We start from the raw sequence: 26274 nt of genomic DNA, 5'->3' as shown, positions 1-26274 counted from the left end.
CCGCGCTTCTGTGACTGCATGCCCACTTTTGCGTCGACACAAAAGAGTGTCTCGGAAATGAGAAGCAATTGGTTTTGTCTCTGCTTGGCTCCCGCATGTACGCGAATAGCCAAGCCCGTGAAGCGTGCGTCAAGGGGGGATATTTGACCACCATGACTGACTGGTGACAAAAGGAGCGGATTTTAGGGGGGTGGGGGGGAGAGAAAATCATGCCGGTCCGTAGGGGTCACGTGGCGCCACATAATACATTTCTCGGAGTAATAATTCGTAAATTCGAAGGACAAAGTGAGTATAGTGCACGATGTGTGTGTCCTGTGCTGTCTTGCATGCTGCGCCCTTAAATTGAATTGAAGCATGAGTCTCATGATCGTTAACTTGATTTTAATGTCGTCCAAAATGTGTTTTCTTGTCCTTTTGAGCGGACCGAGACCTCCTGTCACTGGAACAGGTGTAAGAATTATATCGTTAAATTTCAAATAAATTCTACCCGAGTGATACTCATTCGTCGTTATTCGTAATTAAACCTGACACGTTTTTTCTTATGAGACTGCTTCTTTCTGTTGTGATTTGACGCTTTTTATTGGAAAATACATAATCATGTTATCACCACCATTATCATCTTCAATATTACTAGAATTACATGCATTTTCTAAATGAGCTCCAACCAAGTATTGACTGCATACAAACCTAAACTTTGCTTGCTTCTTATGTAATTTGTAGTTTTTAAATTGAGTATTTATTAGCTGTAAAGTATAATCACCAAAATTATACATTATATACATCACTCTGTGTCTCTATGAGTTTTACTTTTTTTTTTTTTTCAGTCATTACATTTACCTCAAGAACAAAGTACCCCAATAATTATTTATCATATGGGGTCACTGGCTGGGAAAGCACCAACACTAACAAAATACAAAAAGGCAGTATGCTCTGTGGGGTGTGAAAGTTAGTTTTTTGAAAATTGTGTAAAATTCACCCGGACAACTCATTAATTCTATCAAAAATGATGGAGGAACAGAAGTGGAACTTAAATCAAATGAAAAAAAAAGTTATGAGTCACTCTACACAAAACGTTCAACTTTCTCAAGCCAAAACAAATTCAAAGAGACAAACAACAGCGCTGACTCCCTGAAGAAATGCTACCAAATGAAGTGAAGGAAATCCCCTCCTTATATAACTTCATATAGTCTGATTACCATCAGGTGTTGGAGATGACCCCGGGTGCACCTAATATCGCGCCTGATTAGGTGTGTGAAGTGTGCTAAGGCACAAGTCTTCATAACAAGAAATGAAATACTGAAATAATACAATTGTGTCCGGGTTTTATATTTCAAATGAAGAATTTTCAGTGCCTATCGTTATTTTAATGTCAATGGCAACATTGATATTCAATGCCAAAAAGTCAATGGTGTTGGTACTTTGGCTCCATATCTATAAAATCAGACAACACTGTTGTTTTCGCAACATGTCTAACCGACAATTAATTTCAAATTTTTGTTGACAGACAAAAAATTCATTATCGCCAATGCTTGTGTGCAAAATTGCGCCATCATCTACTGCAACGATGGATTCTGCGAGATGACCGGTTTCTCCAGGCCGGATGTCATGCAGAAGTCGTGCACGTGCGACTTCCTGCACGGTCAGTCCACAAGCCGGTACGCCATCACCCAAGTGGCCCAGGCCCTCCTGGGCTCAGAGGAACGCAAGGTGGAGATCATGTATCAACGTAAGGATGGTGAGTGACCTTGACTGCCTTTACACAAATAAAGGTTGAAATATGATGTGCTGCTTTCTTTTGTTTCTCTAAATGTTCTTTTTATCATGTACTTTGAAAGTCACCCTTGAAAGCATTCATCTCACTTACATAGCTTAATTACCTGTGTCACTGGACTGGAGACCTGTTGGCAACCTGATGGACGATTGTTTCACTGGCATACAGTAAATGGCTATTGGCAATATAATGCTGTTGCAGTTTTATTGGGATGCAAATGGTTTTTGATGACCATGTATGATTCATGTGCTGCTGGAATACTGCTGCAGTCTTCAATTTTGATCTGTTTCAGTAAGGCCCTCAATGGAAAATAATGCTACCCAAATAAGTAAACTGTTTGACTTCTTCGACCAAGTTTCAATACTGTCTTGGCTCAGTTTGTGGCTTATCCCGCCAATTTGCATTACGTTGGTCTTATTTTTACTGATTCGGAGTCCACCCTTGAGTTGCAGATTCTTGAAGTAGGGTTGTTGATATTTGCCTGTGATGCTATTCCCTAGCAATGTCACGTCAGCAAAACCCAGATCTGACTATAAGTCCGTGGGTTGCCCACATCTTGAGCTTGATTTTTATTTATTTCTTTTTTTATGCTTTCCTCTTTATGGCCAGTGAAAAAAAAGCTCAGGGGACAAAATGCAGCCCTGCTGAAGACCAGTGTGAGTTTGAACACAAAGCATATCCCTAATAAATATTAACCCCGCAGTCACCTCCATATGGGCATCTCGTGTGTTCTTTTTTTAACCCATTAAGGCCTAAAGCGCCCGTCTCAACAGCTCCCCAAAACCTAAGGTCGACTTTGGAATTACCCTTAAAAACCTGAAGTTCTCCCAGAAATTCAATACCTACAAAATGATTAATGTCTGAGCCCCTGTAGCAGTCAGAAACATAATTCCAAAATAATTAGAGGTCTTAGGCATGTGGCTTTCACACAGGCAGATTTTATTATTATTTGCTGTGTCAATCGAAGACGTAAAAATAACATGTCAGTACAAGAGAAGAACTATTTTAATTTTTAAAAAATCGAGTGGTAACTACCATCCTCTATTCTGTTACAAAGACATCAATATCGTCATGTCTACAAACCCGATCATATCACGTTGAAATGGTTCCACTGGTTCAATGTCCATATGCGCGTCGTCTGTATATCACTGCCGTTACTTATTTCAGAGCTCCCGGCAATCGACGGCGTCCGCCATTAGCCTACGGCTCAAAATAATTCTGCGACATCCTCTGCGGTCTCGTGACACCGTCACGTGTATATTCTAATGCATTAAATTGGCAAAGAGACGGAGAATTGGATTAAAAAAAGACAGACGTATCCGGCTTTAAAGGTAGAAAGATGTAACAGCGCTCCCGGCTCTAGTGGTAGAAACGCGGTTATGCGCTCAAGTCCTTAAGAGGAAGTCAACCCAAACATATTTTTTTCAAGAATAAGTTCTATGCAAGCCCACTAGTTGAAACAAGGCATTCTGATAAATATTGTGTTTGTGGCATATGAGTTAATACACCAGTTTTTAGCAATCTCAGGGGGCGACCATTTTGTCTCTTTTGTCGACTGAAAATGACATCACAGCTGCTCAGGTAACGACCAATCACGGCTCAGGTTCAGAAAACAGGTCAGCCGTGATTGGTCGTTACCTGAGCCCTGAGCAGTTGTGATGTCATTTTTAGTTGACAGAAGTGACAAAATGGCCGCCCCTGAGATGGCTAAAAACGGGTGCATTTTGCTGCTTAACTCATATTTAATATTCCCGGTACTCATATTGCCGTGTTTCAACTAGTGGGCCTGCTGGGAACATATTCTTGAAAAAAATATGTTTGGGGCTGATTTTCACTTTAAGATCTGGAGGTCATAGTCAGACTAAGATTGTTAATAATAGTATCTTGGCTCTTCTGCACAGAGATGACTGATTTTGTTCTTGGAATCTGTTGCCAATTAACTTTTTAATGTTTTCAATATAGCTCTCAAGTTTACCACCATGGGTCAAAAGTAATTTACACTGTGGTGGTTGAAGTGAGACTCTGTATCACCAAAATATTTGGATAGATCTTTACGATTTCAACTGTCCTTTTTTGCCCCACGACTAATTTTTGCATTTTTCTAGTTGATTTTGGTGACCCCGGTGGTAAAAAGAACAGTAAAGTCATCCGTCTGTAACTTTTGAAATAATAATCACAATATTGACCTTCGGTTGACTTTCATGATATTTTTGATGCTGCAACAAATCTTCAAGTTGCTTGTCCTTCAGTGACCTAGCGTCAGGTTTGTAGATAACACCTTGAACAAAACCCCCATTTGGCATCGACAGATACAGGACATGAACTTTGCCTGGTAGCTTTTGCTTCATACACCGGATTATAGTTCCAGCATTATTGAAATGAACGCCTTCAACCAGAGCGTTTGGAATCATCGATTTTACAGCAGTAATTTTTTGGTATGGTTCCGGAAGACACATGTACGTTACATTAAACTTGTATCCATGAAGTAAAGCCCACACACAATGCCATTATGTGACACAGCTACTTCTTCTGCACCCCCTCGGGTTTTGTCATTCACCCCATAATGAGGCGCTCAGTGTGTAGCAGGCCACCTTCCATCCCCTCAAGTTATTAGTGTGCAAGGTCTGAACAAGAGAGATTGATTACAAGCAGATTTTATTATGTGTTCATAGAACATTCTATCATGTTTCAAGAGATTGACACTGCCTTCCTGTGCCCTCTTTGAGTTGATGACTCCTGATAGAATCGTTGGGCGCTAATTCCATTCATTTAATTGATTGCCTCCCATCAGCCACTTTTGCTCGTTGTTTCTATTCGTGGGAAACGTTCACAGATCATTTTGAAAGGAGTTATCTATCGCTTCACTCCTGTAAAATTCAAAAGTTTCCCATTGTGGGAATGAGGTTCATGCTACTGATGCATAATGGGGCAGACATTTTTTTTTTAATTATTAGAAATATTGAATCACGTCAGATTATTGCAATAGCTGAACACATTTTGTCAAGTCAAATTTATTTGTATAGCCCTTAATCACAGGAAAGTCTCAAAGGTCTTGACATGCCCATAGCTGACAACATAAACGACATCCCCTGATCTTAACCCCCAGGAGGGCAAGGAAAAACTCAAAAAAACACATCTGGGGAAAAATGAGAAACCTTGAGATTTTGTCACAGGCTATCAGAAGTTGAAGCGACAACAACGTGTCTTGTGGTTCTAAGCATTGTCTGTCTTCTGCCCACTGGAACACTTCATAGCTCTTGTACTGTATATCTAAGGAATGTCAAGCATGTGCTACATATAAGTCCTGTATCAGGGCAGATTAGCTCTTTGGTGTATTATCGCTTTACACATGCGGTTGCAATGCGACATGAACAAAACACATGTATACAGTGTGACATGTCTTTGAAGTCGATAACTGCGTGAAATATGAAATGACTGAAGTACGCGCAGGTTATGTCAATGACAAGTTAAAAAAGACGGCACAGAATCTGGAATTTTGACTGCCTAACTTTCGGGTCTAAATGATTGATTTGGCGAAATTAATGGCGTTTGCTATTACAGGGTGGCAATTCCGAAATGAATTGCTTTTCTCCATCAATCGGCGCACTTAAAAATCAGGGGACGAGGTGCTAGTGGTAGTTTGTCGAAGGTGGTAGTCGGAAACGCTAACGGAACCCCGTTTAAAATGATAGTCGGACCGGCCAATAGGTGATTACTATTTGGTCCGGCTGGACAAAATGGTGGACATTTTTTTTGTAAAACTATATATTTGAAAATTCTTCGTTAACAATAAACACACTTCACAGCAATAAAAATTACATTTCGGATAAACTTCTGCATACTGATATGTTAACCTTTTTGGAAACATACAAATTATGTTCATAATTACCATTGGTTAAAGCTGCTCTGCCTTTTAAAAACACACAAGACTAGTTCTGAGTATGCTATTACCAAGAATCATTCTCACACAATGCAGCTATCAAAAGACCGATAATTAAAGAAGTTGTAAACTTGCGCACAGCTTGAAAGGGCTTACTAAAGTATCTCGAAAATATTTGACGTTCATCAGTCCAAGGTAGAGCAGATTGTCTATAAATACAGAAAGTTCATCACTCTCATGACTTTAATATAATAATTATGTAATAATTACAATAATCAGATAATTAGAATTATCTTAATTAATTAGAATAACCCTCATAATCCTGACTGTAGGGTTGTTTTAAGATTTACGGAAATCTTGACAAATCTACGATAAGTAAACAACAATGAATGTCATCGGAGGACACCACAGAGGAAGCCACTGCTGTTCTAAGAAAAGGCGTTGAAAGTTTGCAAAATAGAACTTTGATGTTGACCAGCACATCGAAATGGGGATGTGTGTGCTGCACTTTGGCCTGCTTGCAAATGCGCGCTGAGCTGCACTGTCTTAATTATTGATAGTGGAAATGAAATCAAACGAAACTGAAACTGGATGACATGCTCAAGAGTCCTTATTTCCTCAATAAATTATTGAGTGAAATGTATTATAGGCGCCGTACATTAGGATGCTGCATTTCTAATTAAAATTATCCATCTGAACAAGTCTTAATTAGTAACATAGAAACAATTGTTTTATTGCAGTACTAAATCAAGTCAGTTGGGTATTTTTTTTTTCACACCCATGTAATTGTACCTGCGTATTCACGAATATGAGTACCTTCATCACAAGCTGGATTTCTGTGTTTTTGCCTTTTGAGTTCCAAACAGGAAGCACTCATTGTTTTGCGCATCTCTGTAGTGTTACCATTAGTGCATTACATCATTGTAGCCTCTCACTTTACCTAAGTTGAAAACTTGTTTGTAATATTACCGCACTCTTGCACACTTTTTATGACTTGAATGACTAACTGCTGTACTTTGTACATTTGCGTAAATGTACATGTTGTTTTGTCTTAACCTATACTAATCGTCTTTATCACAATCCTACCAGATTGACTCCAACTACCGGGGACGAATTTCTTGTTTGTTTGTTTTTTTTAACATACAGGCACTGAAAATAAATCTGATTTTGACTCTTTGTGGTGTGTGAGGAAACCAGAATATCTGAAGAAACCCCAAACAACGATGTTCGAATGTAAAATCAAACACTGATGACTTTACTAGGAGGTGTTGTTGTAATATAGCTCTCAATGACAAAATAAATACAAACAGTAGACACAGGTTTTTGTTTTATTTTTTTGTAAAAAAAAAGTTGGGCGAATAGGGAATCAAATGATTTTCCCCATCGAAAGCTTGCTCCCTCTTCATATCAGCAGACTTAATATGACTTATTAATGTCTCCTTCCTGTCCTGGTGACAATGATGTACGATTAGCGGCATCATACTGCTTAGCCCAGCAGAACCAAGACTCCTCAATGCATAAATCAACCATTTGCTGCCTGAAGCCAGCTGAAACGCTTGATTTATTATCTTGCTGTCCAAAATAATTTGCATTTTTAAGAAATGAATTCTAGAAATGTGATGAGAAAAATATGTGTGTATATGTATATATATATATATATATATATATATATTGGCCATTTCTGCATTGTAATGAATGTGTGGCCAGAATTGTAAGATCCTCTCGAGAAGAGCTGCTGTATGAGTTGAGGCAGAGTGAGCTATAAATAACTTCTTGTCGACAGTACACTTGCAGCCTGATTTGACTGTGAGGATCTTCTACAAATGTCCATTTTACAACTGAATATGCATTGCAGAGCTTCCTGAGCATTAATGAGCCATGCATAGAAAACTATATGAAAATATTGTCATTAGATGAGCCTCCCACCGAAGCAGGTTTGAGAAATTAAAAAAAATAATTTAAAAAATCCAGAAGAAAGTATTACTAAGTAGAGTAGGGGTTCTCTCCTGAAACCCACATTTGTCTATGACCCATTTTTATCGAGGTCACACCGCGCCAAGCCACTAAGCACAAAGGTCATGCTCTTAAACGTGAATCTACAGTACACATATAATGTGCAAAGTGTATTCCAGAGCGTATTGTTAAGGGAATGAATAAGTCAAATTAAATAAGGCCACAAAATCATCACCATAAATGTTGCGGTCTTGTTTTACAGATGTAAAAATATGACTTGCATTCAATTTCTTTGTCATTATATTGGGAGTGACACTTCTTCATCTGCAAGAAACTGCAACTGACTGATATTATTCTGCATCTTGGTTACTGTTTTTATCACCTGGGATTTCCTTCATATGCTGTTGGACATTTTCATTTAAGGTTCTGCTCACTTTTGTTGCCTGGTTTGAACATAAATGGCTGTCTGTTAAGTTATTGAGGTGATTGTAAGTTTTTTAGCCGTTTCCGAAGAAGTCTAGCAAAGTGTTGTCACGTGAAAAGATAATGATGGATGGATGGATGGGTGGTTTCACCAACAATGATTCAATCTCTTTTCGGGCAGGTTCCAAGTTCCTGTGTGCCACACATATCATCCCAGTGAAGAATGAAGAGGGAGTGGTCATGATGTTCATCCTCAACTTTGATTACATTCTGGACGAGGGCAACAGTGACTCAGTGGAGAAGCTCAACCGTGCCTCCCCTTGCAAAGAGGAGCTACGTAAGTCAAAAGGCATTTAACTCATTCACTACCATTGACGAATTGTCGTTTCACGGTCCAGCCATTCAATCCCAGGAATGTATTTATATTTTTTTCAAATTTTTTTTCAAACGTTAGGGTAAAAGAGGGTCTGAAAATGGCTGGCAGTGAATGAGTTAAGAGTGACCTCAAGGTCAACAAAGTAAGCTAGAAAAACAACATGATCAAGTTACACGTTGACGTAGGAGCCCTTCCTTGACATCGTCTCAACAACTCTCTTGTCCATTGATATTTTGATCGTTGAAATTGTGGCGGTATACTGCCATCTACCCTCACAGAACTTCTTTATAAGGATGCCGGACTTGTTCTCCATAGGGTCGAGTTCAGGGGATGATGTTAGCCGCACCATGAGATTTTCTCTTTTCATACCCATTGCAGCCACATAATCAAATGGCTAATACTCGCTCATTATTAGCCACTTATAAACATTGGGGGGGGGCATCATTTACTCACTGGAGAGCCCCGCCATCCCCAGTACTGTATTACTGTAACCAGTTACTATTGTTTACCTCCCCTTCAGGGAAAAGGAGATTCTTCCATTTCCGTTTGCCAGTTTTACCACTTCTGGGCATCAGCAAGCAGTCCCTGCCTCAGGCAGACCCTGACGATGTGAAGGTGGAATCTCCTTGCCACAGCGATGACTCAATGACAATGTGCGACGACCAACTGGCAAACATCCGGGAGAGCTGGAGTCATTCGAACCCCAACGACACCCACGCCCTCATCGTGCCGAGCTTTTGCTCCACTCCTGTTTCTGGCCCTTTGGATCACTCGTCGCCCAAAAGTCCTTGCTGCAGATTATACCCATATGAGGCCGCTGTCCAGACTCGTGACAAGAGACAAGGGGACACAATTGGTGCTGCGCCATCCATCCCGGGCCTCACTCCAACTGCATCCAGGGAGAGCGTATGCAGTATTCGTAGAGCCTCTTCCCTCTATAGCGTGGATGGTTTTAAGTCCAACTCCAGGATGACCTTCAGGGATCGACACGCCAGCGAAGGTAGGACTGCACCCGTACTGCTGTACCAGTGCAACAGTAAAAGTAAAAGCATTATGTCATTTCTATATTTCTTTGAATTTACTCCTCTTCTTACTGTAAGTATTGGAACAGTGAGTCCAAGTTTTCCGACACAATTTTGGAAATCTGTGGCTTTGAGGACAATTCGTTGAACAGAAACGTTTTGCGACATTTCTGGGAATTTCTTGCCGTTACCCTTTTTTGAATTGAACTAATGAAAAGGTCGAGTATTCCATAATACTATATATTTCTTAAAATGGAATATATAGTGGCTCCAACCAGGGTTATAATAGTTTGGGATTTTTCATAATAGTTAGTTTTTATTTCATTTTCATTTTTAAATTCAGTTGGTTTTAGTTTTTAGAGCAAGTTTGTTAGTTTTTATTAGTTTCATATTTTTTTTCCAAAATAATTCATTTTAAATTGATTTGTGTTCGTTTTTTTTTAATATGGAGTAAAAAAGAAAAACGTATAATACTAAGTATTGTGTCATAAAGTAAAGTACAATTCTCAAACAACTTACGTTCGTTCTTCTGTAGTTATAGAAGTACTGTACAGCAATATTGAAGAAAAAAAACATTTAAAATGAACCCCGAAACCTCATTACTTAATCACATTTTTATTTTATCACAATCAATCACATTTTATTTATATAGCACTTTTCATACATAAAAATGCAACTCAAAGTGCTTTAAAACATTCAAAGCAAAACATAGAATTATCTTCAATCAAAAGAAAAGATAAATTATTTAAAAGTTGTTGAAAGCCAAACTAAAAAGGTGTGTCTTGAGCTTCCTCTTAAAAATATCAACAGTCTCTGCAGACCTGACATCCTCTGGCAGGCTATTCCAAAGGTGAGGACCAAAATGGCTGAATGCAGCCTCGCCATGCATTTTGGTCCTCACCCTTGGAATAAATAAAAGGCCGGCGCCAGAGGACCTCAGGATCCGCGAGGGCTGGTATGATAAAAGCAAATCAGATAAATAAGATGGCCCAAGACCATTAACAGGGTTAACAAAGAACAATATGAAGGACATTTTCACTATAATTATTGCTGTATTATTTTTATGAACGCAAGCTGAAGGTTTATTTTTTATTTTTTTTTATTTTATTACTAAAAATGTTTTTTCAATTTTATTATTTTAGGTATTTTGTCTGTTTTCCTTAACTATAATAACCTCGGCTCCATCACAATTACCATATCATGGTCCGACACAGTGATATGTTTCCTACAAAATAATGAATGTCGCTCATAAGAGCAGTGGTGGTGGGTTCATGTCAGATCCAATTTGCATACATGGAAAAACAGATGCTCCCTTCTTACGTGCCCTCCGCTCCTTGTCCCCTCCACCCTCTCTGATATTAATTGCTGCCATCGCAGACAATGGCCGCAATATCAAAGGTAATATCTTCATCGTATCAAATCGCTAACAGATCTGTTGGTTAACACACATTCAGTGCACAATTAAAGCATGCTTACCGCATGAGTTGTGCTGAATGATTATTTTATTTTTTTGAATGAGCTTGTGTTCGATTTGGTCAGATTCTAATCGCTTGTCAATATGACTTGGTTGATTGTGGGAAAATAAAAATGTCCTTATTTGACTTCAGATATAACTACCTTCCATCAAAGAGTAATGAGATGCTAATGTGCTATTTCTATAATGCCACTTCCCCCCCCCCTTTACCTCTCTAGTGCCCCGCACTTGGATGGCTGGTGGTATGGCTTTAGCTGTTTTTCCTTCCAGTGCATGTGTCCTCACCGTGGCTAGAAGCTGTGTATGCGTATTTCATCCTCAACTGTCTGTTCCGCTGTCCTATAGCCTCAATCACAATATTGTATGGTCAAGGCAGCGGCAGGAGTGGGGCGGGCGCACGATGTGGGGCGATTCTGTGTCAGCCAGAGTTCACATCTGGTCACTCATGTCACTGTGTGATGTGTTTTCAAAAAGGAGGTGAAGTGCTGGATATTGTCGAGTCAACGTGTCAACACATAACAGTGGTACCTTCACTTACAACACTAATGGAAAAAAATGCACCAAGTGACACCTCGTGACAAAAAATTGGGGCTCTTGTAGTCAAGGTACCACTGTATTGTACTTGCGCATAATCCCGTACGTTGCCTTACCAGCTTCTGCTGCTCTCATCACTTTTGTTTTTTTTATTGTGCCTTCTGGTACCTGCTTTAAATAACCCAACACACGAGGCCTGACGATGTAGCCAAGTAAAACGTCAATGCTGTCCATATGGACTGACCTCTGATGTGCACCCTTTGGTTCATTTCCTCAGGGCCTCTCATCCAGATAAAATCCAGTCTGCTCTGCTCCACCTCCGACTCCAACCTCAACAAGTACAGCACAATCAACAAGATTCCCCTCATCACGCTAAACTTTTCGGATACCGACGTTGAGAAGAAGTGCACCTCGCCCCCATCTTCTGAGAAAACAGTCATTGCACCCAAGGTCAAGGACCGCACGCACAACGTCACTGATAAGGTCACACAGGTGAGGTCATCTTAATACAGAAGTTATTACAGAAATGTATTCCTGGATAAGTTCAAGGTTTTTTTTGTAATAGATGGTGTTCAGGTTGCTTTTATTAGAACGTGGTTGTGTGCTCGAATATTAATTGCGAGTCTACAGTTTAGAATATACAATTGGGAAATGAATTAAAAAAAACATGCTCCTCGATTGTTGTTTGTAAGTGTCTGTCAGGTGGCTTCAAACTAGTGACATAAGAGCCACTTCTCACTACCACACGGACAAATTTGTGGGAGAAATATAGCTGTGACAAATGAGCAGAGTGCAGTGGACAGCAGGGGAGGAGCAAAAGAGGGGTCGCGGGACACTCTTACACACACACTAATTGTGTTAGCTAAACTGTATTTATACATTTTTCTTGATTTGGCATTAATTTATTCCATGAATAATTGATTTATTCGAAATGATCAAATAAAAAATAATGAAATAATTTAATTGCACCTTTGTGTTTTCTTTATTGTATTGAATATTTGGTTAAATATTTATGATTGGATCAGTGATAAATAATATTGTTTTAAGGAGGGAAGTCAACCCCCCAAAAATATGGACAATAATACATTCTATGCGCCACTACTACGCTAACACGGCATTCTGATTAATATTGCATTTGTGGAATATGAGTTAAGCAGCAAAATCCATCCATTTTAGCCATCTCGGTGGCTTTTTTGTCACTTGCTGTCGACGGAAAATTACATGACAACTGCTCAGGGATTAGGGAACCATCAACCACGGCGCACCTGTTTTTGAAGCTGAGCCATGATTGATTGTTACTTGAGCCCTAAAGAACTGTGATGCTACAAAATGGCCACCCCCTGAGATGTACAAAAACGGGTGGATTTTACTGCTTAACTCATATTCCACAATCAGAATGCTATGTTTCGACTAGTGAAGTTGCATAGAACATAATCTTGTAAGGAAAGACTTGGGGTTTAAAAATGAGTGAGTTGTTAGTTGATGATTAAAATGACCTATTTTGCATATTTTGGGGGTAAAATGCCTCTATTTAGTAGCAGTCTGCATTTTTAAATATGAAAAAACATTTGAAGTATTTTACATCCTTTTTTAATTTTTTTTTGTTTTTACCTTGCCTTGCTGATTTGAAAATCAAATAATGACTCTTGAGTATACAAGTTTGCCCATCCCTGGTGTACAGTATTGGAAAGCAGACAAAAGCAGCTCAGGCGCAAAAATGTAATCCTACGCTTAAAACTAAAATGAGGATTGTCAAAAGGGGTCATAATCATGTGTCACCCTCTTCAGGTCCTCTCGCTGGGTGCCGATGTGTTGCCTGAATACAAACTCCAAACCCAGCGCATGGACAAATGCACCATCCTTCACTACAGTCCCTTCAAAGCAGTGTGGGACTGGCTCATCCTACTCTTGGTCATCTACACGGCCATTTTCACACCTTACTCCGCCGCCTTCCTCCTCAACGACATCGAGGAGCAGAGGAGACGGGAGTGCGGCTACTCCTGCTCGCCGCTCAATGTGGTGGACTTGATGGTGGACATTATGTTCATCGTAGACATCCTCATAAACTTCCGGACCACCTATGTTAACAACAATGAGGAGGTGGTTAGCCACCCAGGCAAGATAGCCATCCACTACTTTAAAGGCTGGTTCCTCATTGACATGGTGGCCGCCATCCCCTTTGACTTGCTCATCTTTGGATCGGGATCTGATGAGGTGAGACGCTAATCGTGCGTAGTGTAGCAAAAGACAATGGCACTACTAGTAAACAAGCCTTTACATGTCATTTGACCAAGGTAGAATGATTTGGGAAACAGGGTAAATAACTTAAATCAGAGTTGCCCAAGTCTGGTCCTCAAGAGTCCCCGTCCGCAGCCTGTTTTAGATGTCGCACACCACCAACACACCCGATTCAAATGATCATCTCCAGCTCCTGGTCAGCAGTTTGAATGTGCAATGTGTCAGTCAAAAGAAAGATGTTGCGTAAAGTGGCAAACGCTAGCTAGCAGGTTAGCTGTTTTGTTTTGCTAAAGTAATCAAAGGAAGAAAATCCAACCAAAACTATTGATGACGTCAACTTGATTCATCCTCCTCACCCATAGGTTCCGCTAGATTGATACAGTATACTGTATATTCATAATAATAATTATATATATACCGGTGTATATAATCGTTGTTCAACCATTGCATCGTGAAAGAAAGCAAGACATTTTCAACACTTTAGAATGGTCAATAATGTGTAAAATTAACACCCACGCGTGTGGCCTGACCAATAGTATTGATTTAAAAAAATAAATAAATTCACCAAAACACTTTATTCAATAGAATGTTTTCAAAGCCATCTTTCAACATTACTCTTGAAAATAAATGGCTTACAGAGTATTTGATTTCCAAAACAAGCACCAGAAATCCATATGCAGCAAAGACTCTCCATAACGTCCCCTAACAACCCTGGCTAATCATAGCATACAAAGATGCAAGTCTCTCCGTCAACATACTTCCTTGACACCAATTACCACCTATTTCCTATTAGCTATGGCGTCATCTTGTGGCATCCTAAAACATTATAGAAAGAGCAGAGTTTTTCATAAAAGTAGAAGCCATTTGTGAATACTTTTCATTGTAGTTCGAAATAGTTTTGAGTGGTTGACACCGTCCTTGTCTTGTTTTGCAGACCACCACGCTAATTGGTCTACTGAAGACAGCCCGTCTCCTGCGTCTCGTACGCGTCGCCCGCAAGCTGGACCGCTACTCCGAATACGGCGCCGCCGTGCTAATGCTGCTAATGTGTATCTTTGCCCTCATTGCTCATTGGCTGGCCTGCATCTGGTATGCCATCGGCAATGTGGAGAAGCCTTATTTGGAGCACAAAATTGGCTGGCTAGACAACCTGGGCTTGTCCATAGGTGACTGTCTCATTAGTTATATATCCTGAAACATGTGACCTTTGTCGTTGTATAATTACTATGGTTTTTCATCCTAGGCAAGAAATATAACTACAGTGACCCAGGCTCAGGGCCGTCCATCAAAGACAAGTATGTGACTGCGCTGTACTTCACCTTCAGCAGTCTGACCAGCGTGGGCTTTGGCAACGTCTCCCCCAATACCAACTCGGAGAAGATCTTTTCTATTTGTGTCATGCTCATTGGATGTGAGTGACGTCATAGGAATCCTCTCATTAACTCCCACTTACGTAAACATTATATGCGATGTGTTTTTGTAGAACAGGGTACCGTTGATCAATTGTTATGCATTGTCTTGGTCTCATAATGTCAAAATGTAAATGTCATAATAGAGGGGGCTGTTTTAATACACAATTGTAATTGAACTAGGATTTATATTGGTCCAGTCATGGATCACCTGTTCCTTAATAGATCCTTGTTAGTGAACAGCAAGTCGTGCAAAAAGTGCGAGAAACAAAGTTTGACCATCAACTCCAGTTTGTTTAAAATACTGACCAAACCCCTCATTTGACTTGACTTTGTATTTTTCAGCGCTAATGTACGCCAGCATCTTCGGGAATGTATCGGCCATCATCCAGAGGTTGTATTCCAGTACGGCTCGTTATCACCTCCAGATGCTCCGAGTCAAAGAATTCATTCGCTTTCACCAGATCCCAAACCCACTTAAGCAGCGGCTCGAGGAATATTTTCAGCATGCCTGGACGTATACCAACGGCATCGACATGAATATGGTATGAGAGCAGCACGTTCTGATTTTTTTTTTTTTTTTTTTTAGTGAGCTGGAGCCTTTTCGGTCTGACTAAGGGTGAGAGGTGCTTTGTATCCTGTGCTGGTCGCCTGTCAGTCGCAATTTGCACACAGATTTGCTCCTTTGGAGAATTAAGAATCTACATAATTGAAGACTCAAAACATTGAACTTGCATGAATGTTTTGGAAATGTAGGAAAGGCCTAAGCCAAGATTGAAACTTCGAACCGCTCAACTGTGAGTCACGTGCTAATCTACTCAAGTACAGCTCAAGTACGTCTCAACCATTAAAACATGTTTTACTATTAATTAATGTAAATAAATCATTATAATTTGACATTATCCATTAATAGTAATGTAGCCAAAGATACATTACATGAAATACATGATTTTTTTTTTTTTTTTGTCTCTTTGTGCTCTGTGATTCACTTGTGACCAGTCCAGGATGTATTCTGCCTGTCGAACAAAGCCAACTGGGCTAGGCTCCAGCTCACCTGTGACCCTAAACAGGATAAGTACCGTAATTTATCGTGAATAATACGCCCCCTCATATAGTATATAGGATCTTAATATCGTAATGACACCATCTAGTGGCCGTAAAAAATAAATACAATAAGTGACTTTAGAAAAAGCTCAGGTATATTTGAACATAAATTCCACACCCTCCCACAGTAAGGAGCAACAATCGTTACAATGTTAGGTGGTACTCATAAGTGGCACGAACGGCTTATGGCCAATGCTAGCAGGCTAATGTGGCTAACTGATGCATGACCATGCCTTTTTGTCATGAAACTAGTCCTGAGAAGAACAACAGAGAGGTAAGTAAGAACATTTTTTTTATTCATGTATTTTTTGTTAACAACCTCTGGATACTGGTAAACTATTAAATTAAATTAAATTAAAAAACTATCTATTAAATATGACAAATTTTCCTAATTTTTATCGACCCTTGTACAATACCAGGGGACAATTAAAATTTTTTTTTTTCCAAATAATTGTGTATTAATCACGGGAAATTACGGTATTGTACAAAAGTATTTGGCGAATAGGAAATGTGGGTGTCCTAAAATGTCTGAAGTCATAAATCAGCTGAATACACTGATCACAATTGTCCTCCTCTTCTATTTCTGTTTTGAGACACACTTTAAGGAGACGTATCAGTAAAGGTCTTGAAAAATGTGCATTGTGAAAAATGTCTCCAGGGGCCCCACTCATCAAGTGCAAAATTAGTGAACCAAGTATGCTTTGTGGGGGACTAGCTATGTCAGAAAATAAGTCAACTGCACTTGACAAGCCTACCGGGCACATACAAGCTCTGCCACTGGTTGTCATGGTAACACAAAAAGCTATACCAAGGCACCGACATTGGCTTATTTCAAGATCTGCTTAAAACAATGGTGAAAAGTGTGCCCTGTGGTCTTGATTTCAACCAAAGTATTTCACAGAACATTAAGGGTTGTTTTTTATTATATAACTTTATGACGTGCAATTCATTTGCATAATACGTCTCCTTACAGTTTGTCTCTTACCCACATGTTTGTTTCTCCTAATAAGTCATGTTCATCACAATACTGTTGATAGTACTTATTTAAGTTTGTCTTTTTCATGTCTGCCTCATGCCAAATGGAATGAATGGACCACTCCGGTAAGAGCAGGAGGTACATGTGTACGATTTGTTGATTGTTAATCGGGGCGGCATGGCTCAGGTGGTAGAGTGGTCATCTCCCAACCCAAAGGTTGTGGGTTTGAACCTCAGCCCTTGTGACTATGTAAAAGTGTCCATGAGCAAGATATTGAACCCCCAGTTGCTCCTGATGCTGCGTCATCAATAGGTAAAATGAAGAGACAGTGCTTTGAGTACCTCAAAGGTAGAAAAGTGCTATACAAGAGAAAAACTGTTTACCATCATAACTCGTTACTGTTCACATATTTCACAATGTAGCTTTTAGCTTTACTGTAAAAACAGCATGTTAGCATCACTCTGGTTTCAAAATGCTTAGTTGTAATACTAGTATGTTTATTTCAGCCTTTGGCAGAATTGGGGGGAAAAAAATACTGATGTATTAGCTTTTTAATACGGCATCAGTAGCTGTGTTTGGTACTAGCACAAGGTTATAGAGTTTGTCTCGAAATATTATGTTAGCATTATGCTATGGGCTATAAATTGCCCAAGGAATTTATTTGATGTTCACCGAATGCTTGAGCCGATATGTAGATAATATATAAATAATATGATACAGTAATGGTAGGAGCAATGATATTTTTTGTTCAGTTTTTTAATGAGGTAACTCAGCTGAGTTTTGTAATGAATAAAGGTAATCATCACAAACCCGAAGAAATTAATTTTATTTCTAGCTGTTGATAGAGTAGTTTGGTCATTGACTTTTTAAATGCGATATGTAGTTTACAGTTTCAGTTTTCAGTTCTGTCTTGACTGGTAAACGTTACGATGTTTCTGCAACATTGGTACAGTTGGAGAAGCAAAGAACACAAGCAGTAATTGTTTTGTTTTTTTTTTTGCACAGGACATAAAAGAGAACTCCGACTCCGCACTCGCGCTCACCACAAATATGTCTGCTTTTAGGTCCTGAAGGGTTTCCCAGAGTGCCTACAGGCGGATATCTGCCTTCACCTCAACAAGAACCTCCTGCAGGGCTGTAAGGCCTTCCGGGGTGCCACGAAAGGTTGCCTCCGAGCCTTGGCCATGAGGTTCAAGACCACGCACGCACCCCCTGGAGACACATTGGTCCATGGCGGGGACGTGCTCAGCATGCTATATTTTGTCACACGTGGCTCCATCGAGATCCTCAAAGATGATGTTGTCGTGGCCATCTTGGGTGAGTCCGAAACTATTAGACATTATTTCCCACCTGCTCGCAACACAAAATTGATCTCAAGTCCCTTTTAATAGGAAATAGAATTTGGACCACATGACTTCTACAGCTGTGTGCTACGACACGTCTGTCCTCCATTTAGTCTCTCAGCACCTGCTGACAAAGTCTAAGAGCGGAGCAATGGGCTCTTTGCCCAAAAACAGCCCTCGATGCAGTCTACAGTGAAAACCCAGAGTATGAGCCTTGTAAAAGATTTTTTTGCCACTCCAAAAGCAACACAAACAATACCACGAACATTGTTGTGTCCCAACTGTGGCTTCTTTCCTAATGTTTTATGGACCCGAAGCAGATAGCCGTACATTTACCCAGGGCCAGGTCTAGGCAGGGGCAAGAGGGGGCCTGGCCCGCTCAAATAAATGTTGCGCCCCCCCCAAATATATTATATTTCACAATTTTTTTATTATCTCATGCCTCTCTCCTCCGCTCCACTTCTTACTCTCTTAATGTCTTGCTTGCCCCTCAAATATAAAATGTATCAAATTGTTTCTCGTGTCACGTGTCTCGACTCTGCTCCAGCTCCCCTTTTCACTTTCCCTTCAGTATGCAAATGAGCCCGTGTTGTCAGTTAGACATGGTAAAAGGTGCTGGAGCACAATGCTCCCTCAACATTTGTGGCTGCCCCCTCATACATGCCGGTCTAGACCCGGCCCCGCATTTACCATGTCCGTTGGGCTTTATTTGGCATGCATTACAAAGCCAAACACAGATTTTGGAGGGGGAAAAATATAACTGTACACATATGAACCATTTGAGTTCGTGAACCTATAACAGGACAGTCATGCTTAACGGAATTGAAGTTACGTACAAGTGTAAATGTTTTTAAGTCTACGTTAAAAATGATGCTTTTTTCCGCCTACATGAATGATTAAGGTCTTTTAAAGCATTTCTGTCATCAATTTTCCCCAAATCATATCCTTACGCTGTGCATTCTTTTCATTGATTTTAGTAAAGTACTTTTTGTTTCTCTACTTTGCTTTTGAATGTCTTAAATTATTCCTTTTTTTTTTTTTTTTTTTTTTAAATGTCTTAAAAAATATTCCAACACATAACGGCTGGCATAAGCAGAGATGTCCAACATTTTGATGAGGATTGACCACATTTTCTTGCATCCGGTGTTTTTTTTTTTAAATATTATTTTTTTATTTTTTATGTATTTTACATGAAGCGTTTTCGTCATCTTCAAAGTGAAATTTGCTGAAAATGGCAATGAAACTTCTTACAGTGCTGAAGTTAACAGATTAACCATTTTTTTCATGTCGTTGTCTGAAGAATTTGTAAGATACGCATGAGTCGGCAAGAAAAAATTGTTGATCGGTGTCATCTATTTTTTTTCCCCCCCAATCCAAATGTTTCTCTGAAGCCATCTTCCACAAGATGTCTTGTATGAGATTATAACATTTTGACATTTTTGACCCAAAAAAGACGATGTTGGAAGTCAGTGCTAATGTTTTTACTTGTTTTTCAAGACGGACTCAAATGTTGCCATCAGCGATTGAAGTCCTCTTGATGCGATGATAAAGATGCTCATGAGTACGACGAAGTTCCCATTCAGCTGCGCGTGTCGCCCGCAGGCAAGAACGATATCTTTGGCGAAATGGTCCACCCGTACGCCAAGCCGGGAAAATCGTGCGCTGATGTGCGGGTGCTAAGCTATTGCGACCTGCACACCATCCAGCGGGGGGAGCTCTTGGAGGTTCTGGACATGTATCCCGAATTTGCAGGTCATTTCATGACCAACCTGGAGCTGACCTTTGACCTTTGTGATGAGCCTGTCAAGGTATGGGTCCTATTTGCGAAGAATGTGCTGGATGTGATGAGCGGTATGCAAAAGAATCACAACGATTAGTTTGGTTGTATTTTAAATTTTTAGTACAACGCGTTGGCATTAAATCTATATGAAACTGTTATTTTTTAGACTTATTTAGGCTCAATTTTCATTGACACGTTTTAAGTTTTTTTTTTTTTGTCTAGGCACAGTTTTAATGTTGAAACAGTGCATCACGTTACAGTGGCATGAAAATACAGATGAACCCTAATTTTTCAAATCTGTTGTTTTACATGCAGGAAAGCGGCCCTCGGGGACCGGAGTTTAACACCCTAATTTGAAAACCCTAACCCAAATTCGAAACCCTAACCCAAGTTTGAAACGCTAACCCTAATTTGAAACGCTAACCCTAATTTGAAACCCTAACCCTAATTTCAAACCTTAGTTTGAAACCCTAATTTTAACCCTAGTTTGAAACCATAATTGTAGTCTGGAACCCTAATTTGAAACTCTACTCCTAATTCGAAACCCTCACCCTAATTAAAAACCCTAACCCTAATTTGAACCTTAGTTTGAAACCCTAATTTGAAATCTTGGCCCTAGTTTGAAACCATAATTCTAGTTTGAAACCATAATTCTAGTTTGAAACCCAAATTTGAAACCCTAACCCAAGTTTGAAAACCTAATTTGAAACCTTAACCCAAATCTGAAAACCTAATTTGAAACTCTACTCCTAATTTGAAACCCTCACCATAATTTGAAACCCTAGTCCGAAACCCTAATTTGAAACCCTAACTCTAATTTGAAACCCTAATTTGAAACTCTTGTTAGAGACCCTAATTTGAAACCCCAACCCTTGTTTGAAACACTAAATCGAAAACCTTATTTGACACCCTAACCCTAGTTTGAAACTCTTGACCTAATTTGCAACCCAAACCCTAGTTTGGAAACTTAATTTGAAACCCTAACCCTAGTTTGAAACCTTGACCTTAAATTGAACCCCTAACCTCCATCTTGAAACCATAACCGTAGTTTTAAACCCTAATTTGAAACATTAACTCTGGTTTGAAACCTTAACCCCAATTTGAAGCCCTAACCCCATTATTGTAATTGAAGCTGGTTGGCATCCAAATCATGTCCACCACTGTGACGTAACAAGCATGAAACGCTAATAATGTAAGCAGGCGAGGCCTCTTTCCGTTCCATTCTCTAGTTGTCATTTTGTCATCCCAAAACTGCAGAGTTCAACATTCCAACACTTGTCGAGTCATACAGCACATTTTACGCTTCCTTATAATCCGCATGTCTTTTTGTACCCCCTTTGAACAGACACCTTACCCCCAAGACACCGAGTCCTACGTGGAGCCTCGAATGACTGGAAGGAGGAGAATGTCCTGCAGGAGGAAGTCTTCCACTGGTATGCTCAACCTGACTTTTTTTCCCCCCCCTTTCTTTTTTTTACATCGTCATATCGGTTTGGTCTGGCAATCAAATCAGCACGTCCATTTAAAACAAACAAACCTAAAAACTCATTTCATTGTATATCGTCTAATCAACCAGCGCTACCTCTTGTCTTGACTCTCCTTTGATTGTAGTTTTGATGATTGGCCAAATTCCTGACACCTTTCTTTTTTTCTTTTTTCTAGGCCCTCCACAAAAGGAACCTGCGCCAACTTTCTGCGACCCCACGCCGGAGCAAATCATCTGCACCTCATCCTCCTCTTCCTCCTCCCCCACAGCGAAAGAGTGGCAAGATTCTGCAATGGGAGCCGATAAGCGCAAGGAGGAGGCGGTGGAGAAGGAGGAGGGAGGGAAAGAGAAGCCGTGGTGTTCCTACGCAGTGGCCACGGAGCAGCGCTGCTCTGCCGTTGGGCTCCGCGCTTCTGGACATGATGCACACGTCCATGCAAAAGGTGACCGCGCTGCCTGATGCAACGTTTAGGCCGACGGCTCGCAAAGTGGGCTACGCCGGCTCCCTCTAGTGGCACACAAACAACTCACTGCCCAAGTACAGTTCAGTTGCGCTGAATTTTTTGTTTTTGGACATTTGCCTTTCATCGTCAAGATACTTTTTACGTGCGGTATATTTTCATTCAACCATTTGATGTATCGATACTTGATTCATCCCCTGGCGGAAATTAAATTGTCACAGCGGCAATTTCACGATTACGTTCAAAAAGTATATATTTGTTCTTTTTTTTCCATTTTCCTATTTTCAAGCACAGTGCCATTTTTCAAATTGCAGAATGTTATAGTGGCTTGGTTGATCTATTCTAAAACAATGTGTATTGTTGTAAAATTACATCTTTTTTTCTTGTCATTTTTTCCCCTCTCGTAATATTCTTGTTGTAATCATAATACATAAGAAGACAACTTTATTTTCGCCAAAAATGTACCTAATGTTGACGTTGTTCTCATAATATTACAACTTAATCGTTTTGGAATCTAGAGATGTCATTTCCCGCCAGATTGAAAAAAATATTCCTGTCAAGTTCTTGAGTTTTTGCTCATATTTTGACATGTAATATTGACATATAACTTGCGTATGACCTAATAGTTGTTTTTTTTTTTTTTTTTTTTTAATATCTCTTGGATTATTCTGACTTTAGTCTCATATATTGCTAATTTATTTCCTTGTAATATCTCGACTTTATTCCCGTAAACTTGAGGACATCAATATTTTTTTTTAGGTGGTATTTGTAGAAAGTTGAATAACATACCTAAATGAAACGAGTCATCATTTCTTGAATCACCTACCCCAAATTATAGAGGAACATATTTTCAGATCATGTAATCAGTGCAAACAGAGCCTTTATCTGGCTATGCATCCTGTTATTTCTGTGCTTATGTAACGCACATTTTTTTTAACCTTACTTGTTTGAGAGTCTGTTCATGTATAATTCCTGTTTTCTTGTGTACACAAACATCCCACAACAGCACATCTTGTCCTCAAGACGAGGTCGGCATCAAGTCAACTGTTACCATGGTGACTGTTTCCAACAGAGCTCCTCGAAGACCGGCGGACATATGCGTGCGCCCGCGTCGAGGGCAAGGAGTCACCCCGGGGTCAGGCGACGCCACTCGGGGAGGATGACGCCGATACTGACCTGAGCTACGTAGAAGTGGAGCAACGGCTGGACAGGCTGCAACAGCACCTCGACAGGTGCGGGAGGGAAGCCAAGGTCTACGAGTGCCCGGTGGGACACCATGTGGTCGTCTACGACGCTGCATCTCCAGTTCTGTGCCGTGTTTTTGACTGCAGGCTGGAGTCCCAGATGACGGCCGATATACAAGCCATCCTCCAGCTCCTCCAGAGGCAAACTTCTGCCTTCCCGCCTGCCTACAGCACCGTCCAGACCGGAGTACCAGAGACCAAGCTTCAGGGTGCAGCCAGAGTCGCGCATCCAGACGAGTCCCGGTCTCAGTCCTACTCCACATCCACCTCTGGTAGACTAGACCAGTGTTTCTCAACCTTTATTGAGCCCAGGCACATTTTTCACTTCGGGGAAAAAAAAATCATGGCACACCACATTTAGTGGGAGAGCATTTCATTGTCCATGGTTGGCATAGATAAATGAACCCCCAAAAAGTCATTCGAAAATATATTATTTGGTCAAAATAATTGACCTTTGGTAATTTTCCGCAGCACACCTGAAGATCACGTCACACTAGTTGAAAATCACTGGACTAGACAAGTGTTCTCATGCTGTCTGGGTCCCGGGACCCCTTCCAGTGAGAATTTTATTCCAAGGACCCCCTCATAATCCAAACGGCAATTAAGCATACAGTGGATATAAAAAGTCTACTCAGCCCTGTTGAAATGCCAAATTTGAGTGATTTGGAGATTTCACTGCAATAATTATGGAGGGAACTGTATATACGCTGCAGGAATCTCATCCTACTGTTCATCAACAAACGAACAGCATCATGCTTTGGGGCTGCATTTCTTCAGTTCGTACAAAACCTTCAGGCTTTTTATAGAAAGCAAAAAAAAAAAAGCCAGGAAAAGCCTACTTGAATATGTGAACTTTAATCAGAGGCACTTTAAAGGGTGGTAGGGTGCTGATTCCAGTTTAATATGAGCTTGAATGTGATTTGTTGCTTCGGAGCGCAAGTCGCATTCCCTTGTAAGGGGGTGTGCACACTTACGCAACCAAGTTATCTCAGTTTAGTTTTTCTTTTCTCTTCATTATTTTTTAATTCAAATAAGTTGTGCAAATTATCAATCACAATGGTACAAAAAGTTTTGTAATCTTGGGCTAATTTTTGACAAAAACCTTTGAACAGGGGTGTGTAGACCTTTTATAACCACTGTGTGCTCCTAAATGCCGTAGGAATTACTGTATGCATATTTTCCACCTTTGTATTCACAATCTGTTTAATAGCAAGACACTGAACCAAATTAGGGATGGAATTGAATATTCATAGATTAGTCATCCATTTTTGCGGACCCGAGTTTGAGAACCGCAGTACAATTCTCCTCTGCATTTTTAAACGTACTTCCCTGACTTTCTCTCTGTCTCTTTTTCAGACTCCTGGCCCAGAAGAGGCGCGATTGGGAGAAACCTCCCCCTTCCTGCGCCGCACAGCAGAGACTCATCCAGGTGTGAACAAAGCTGGACTGGAACAGGGACTCCCAGTGGGAAACGTGTCCTCTGTTGAATGACGCCAGCGGCAGCATTCCGGCCCTCCGCTGCCCAATGTCACCAGCAGCTCAGTACCAGCGGGACTCCTTGGACCCGTCCGTATCCGACCCGCGGCTAAGGACTTACTTTTAAGTTTGACTCAGGGTCAAGAAATTGAATATGCAAAGGAACAAAAAAACCCCACACCTTTATAGAATATCCCTTCCTAGTTGTAACTTGGAGTTCTTAAGTCCATTTATACACTATATATTGAACATATATGAAGATAATCGACTTCAAAGTATTTTAAGTACAAGGCTGTCAGTGACATGAGACGTGCATGTTTTTTTTTGTTTTGTTTTTGAAGTATTTTTGGTTTCTGACGCATGTTCCTTAATATATCAATTCCCACAGCAGTTATATAACTCTAGCTAGCAAAGTCCAATTTGCTTTGCTATTTGCCTTCCTCACAGGGGACATAAGAGAAAGTCCTGGCCGGGCATATCCGCTTTCCACTTTGCAAACTTGATGTGTTTTTCACCGCAGCTTCACGTGGACACAAAGTTGAAACTCAATCACAAGTTTCTTGTCAGTGCAGTCCCCTCCAAAAGTATTGGAACAGCAAGGTCAATTCAAATTTTAAAGATGCTGTGGAAATTTGATAGATTCCCATTGCACTCGCCTTCACCTTTAAACCAACAGCACCATCTAGAGGAAAAAATATATATCGCAAGTGTTTCATGAAGCTTCATTTGTCCATCACTATTACTTCCGTCTTGACGTGTTCAACAATCCGGACAGAGCACCTTTTGTTTGGCGCCACCCACTTTTCCAGTGAGCAAAAGCATTGGAAAGGACATGATTAAATCAACTTAGAGTAACATTAAATATTTGGTGGATAACTTGTACTTGCAACATCAAGCCTGCGACGCATTGACTTCACCAGACTGTTCTAGTAGTTAATGGTAATATATGTAATATGTAATATTTATACCTATTGTGAGATTGAGCTTTAATTTCAGACATTTTCTCAGTTAGACTAATGACCCAGAATATAAAGTTTTTTTGGGTTTTTTTTCTTTAAAGCTTGACTTGGTTTAGTACAGGAGTCACTAAGTCCGGTCCTCAAGGGCACCTATCGTGCATGATTTTCCATCTCTCCCTGCCGCAACGCACCTGTTTAAAATGATCTGTATCCGGCTTCTGAAAAGCTTGCTGATGAGCTGCTCATTTCAATCAGGTGTGTTGCAGCGGGGAGAGATGGAAAACATGCAGGATAGGTGCCCTTGAGGACCGGACTTGGTGACCCTTGGTTTAGTAGCACCACTGTGTCTAATAAGCCATCAACAT

At 40.2% G+C, this 26274-nt stretch overlaps 1 protein-coding gene across 4 annotated transcripts; it reads left to right on the top strand.

Moving 5' to 3' along the window:
- On the top strand, window positions 1-25665 carry LOC147152895 (voltage-gated inwardly rectifying potassium channel KCNH7-like). Of its 4 annotated transcripts, none has more exons than XM_086039784.1 (17): window positions 1-285; window positions 1505-1735; window positions 8209-8364; window positions 8924-9403; window positions 10803-10823; window positions 11711-11925; window positions 13222-13647; window positions 14606-14837; window positions 14915-15082; window positions 15426-15625; window positions 18234-18477; window positions 20106-20311; window positions 21629-21716; window positions 21946-22212; window positions 23303-23462; window positions 23562-23746; window positions 24831-25665. In XM_086039784.1, the coding sequence occupies exons 1-17, from the start codon at window positions 210-212 to the stop codon at window positions 24959-24961; spliced, it is 3486 nt and encodes a 1161-aa protein (XP_085895910.1). In that variant the 5' UTR covers window positions 1-209; the 3' UTR covers window positions 24962-25665. The 4 variants fall into 4 exon arrangements, with proteins under 4 accessions (XP_085895910.1, XP_085895815.1, XP_085896076.1 ...); XM_086039689.1 differs by having other exon boundaries at window positions 18225-18477; XM_086039950.1 differs by having other exon boundaries at window positions 15426-15626; window positions 18223-18477; window positions 23303-23481.
- Window positions 25666-26274: the final 609 nt, after the last annotated feature.

Source organism: Filicampus tigris, chromosome 1 (genome assembly GCF_054856515.1).
Source record: "Filicampus tigris isolate MCC_2025a chromosome 1, RoL_Ftig_1.0, whole genome shotgun sequence".
Taxonomy (NCBI): domain Eukaryota; kingdom Metazoa; phylum Chordata; class Actinopteri; order Syngnathiformes; family Syngnathidae; genus Filicampus; species Filicampus tigris.
This window is presented reverse-complemented; position numbering and strand designations above follow the sequence as displayed.

What these genes read in the sequence shown, in the direction of transcription:
- LOC147152895 (XM_086039689.1), top strand. Translation starts at nt 210, where the DNA reads ATGCCGGTCCGTAGGGGTCACGTGGCGCCACATAATACATTTCTCGGA. An exon ending in TCACTGATAAGGTCACACAG is followed by an intron (nt 11,926 to 13,221) that starts GTGAGGTCATCT and finishes CACCCTCTTCAG; the next exon opens with GTCCTCTCGCTGGGTGCCGA. An exon ending in CTACTCCACATCCACCTCTG is followed by an intron (nt 23,747 to 24,830) that starts GTAGACTAGACC and finishes TCTCTTTTTCAG; the next exon opens with ACTCCTGGCCCAGAAGAGGC.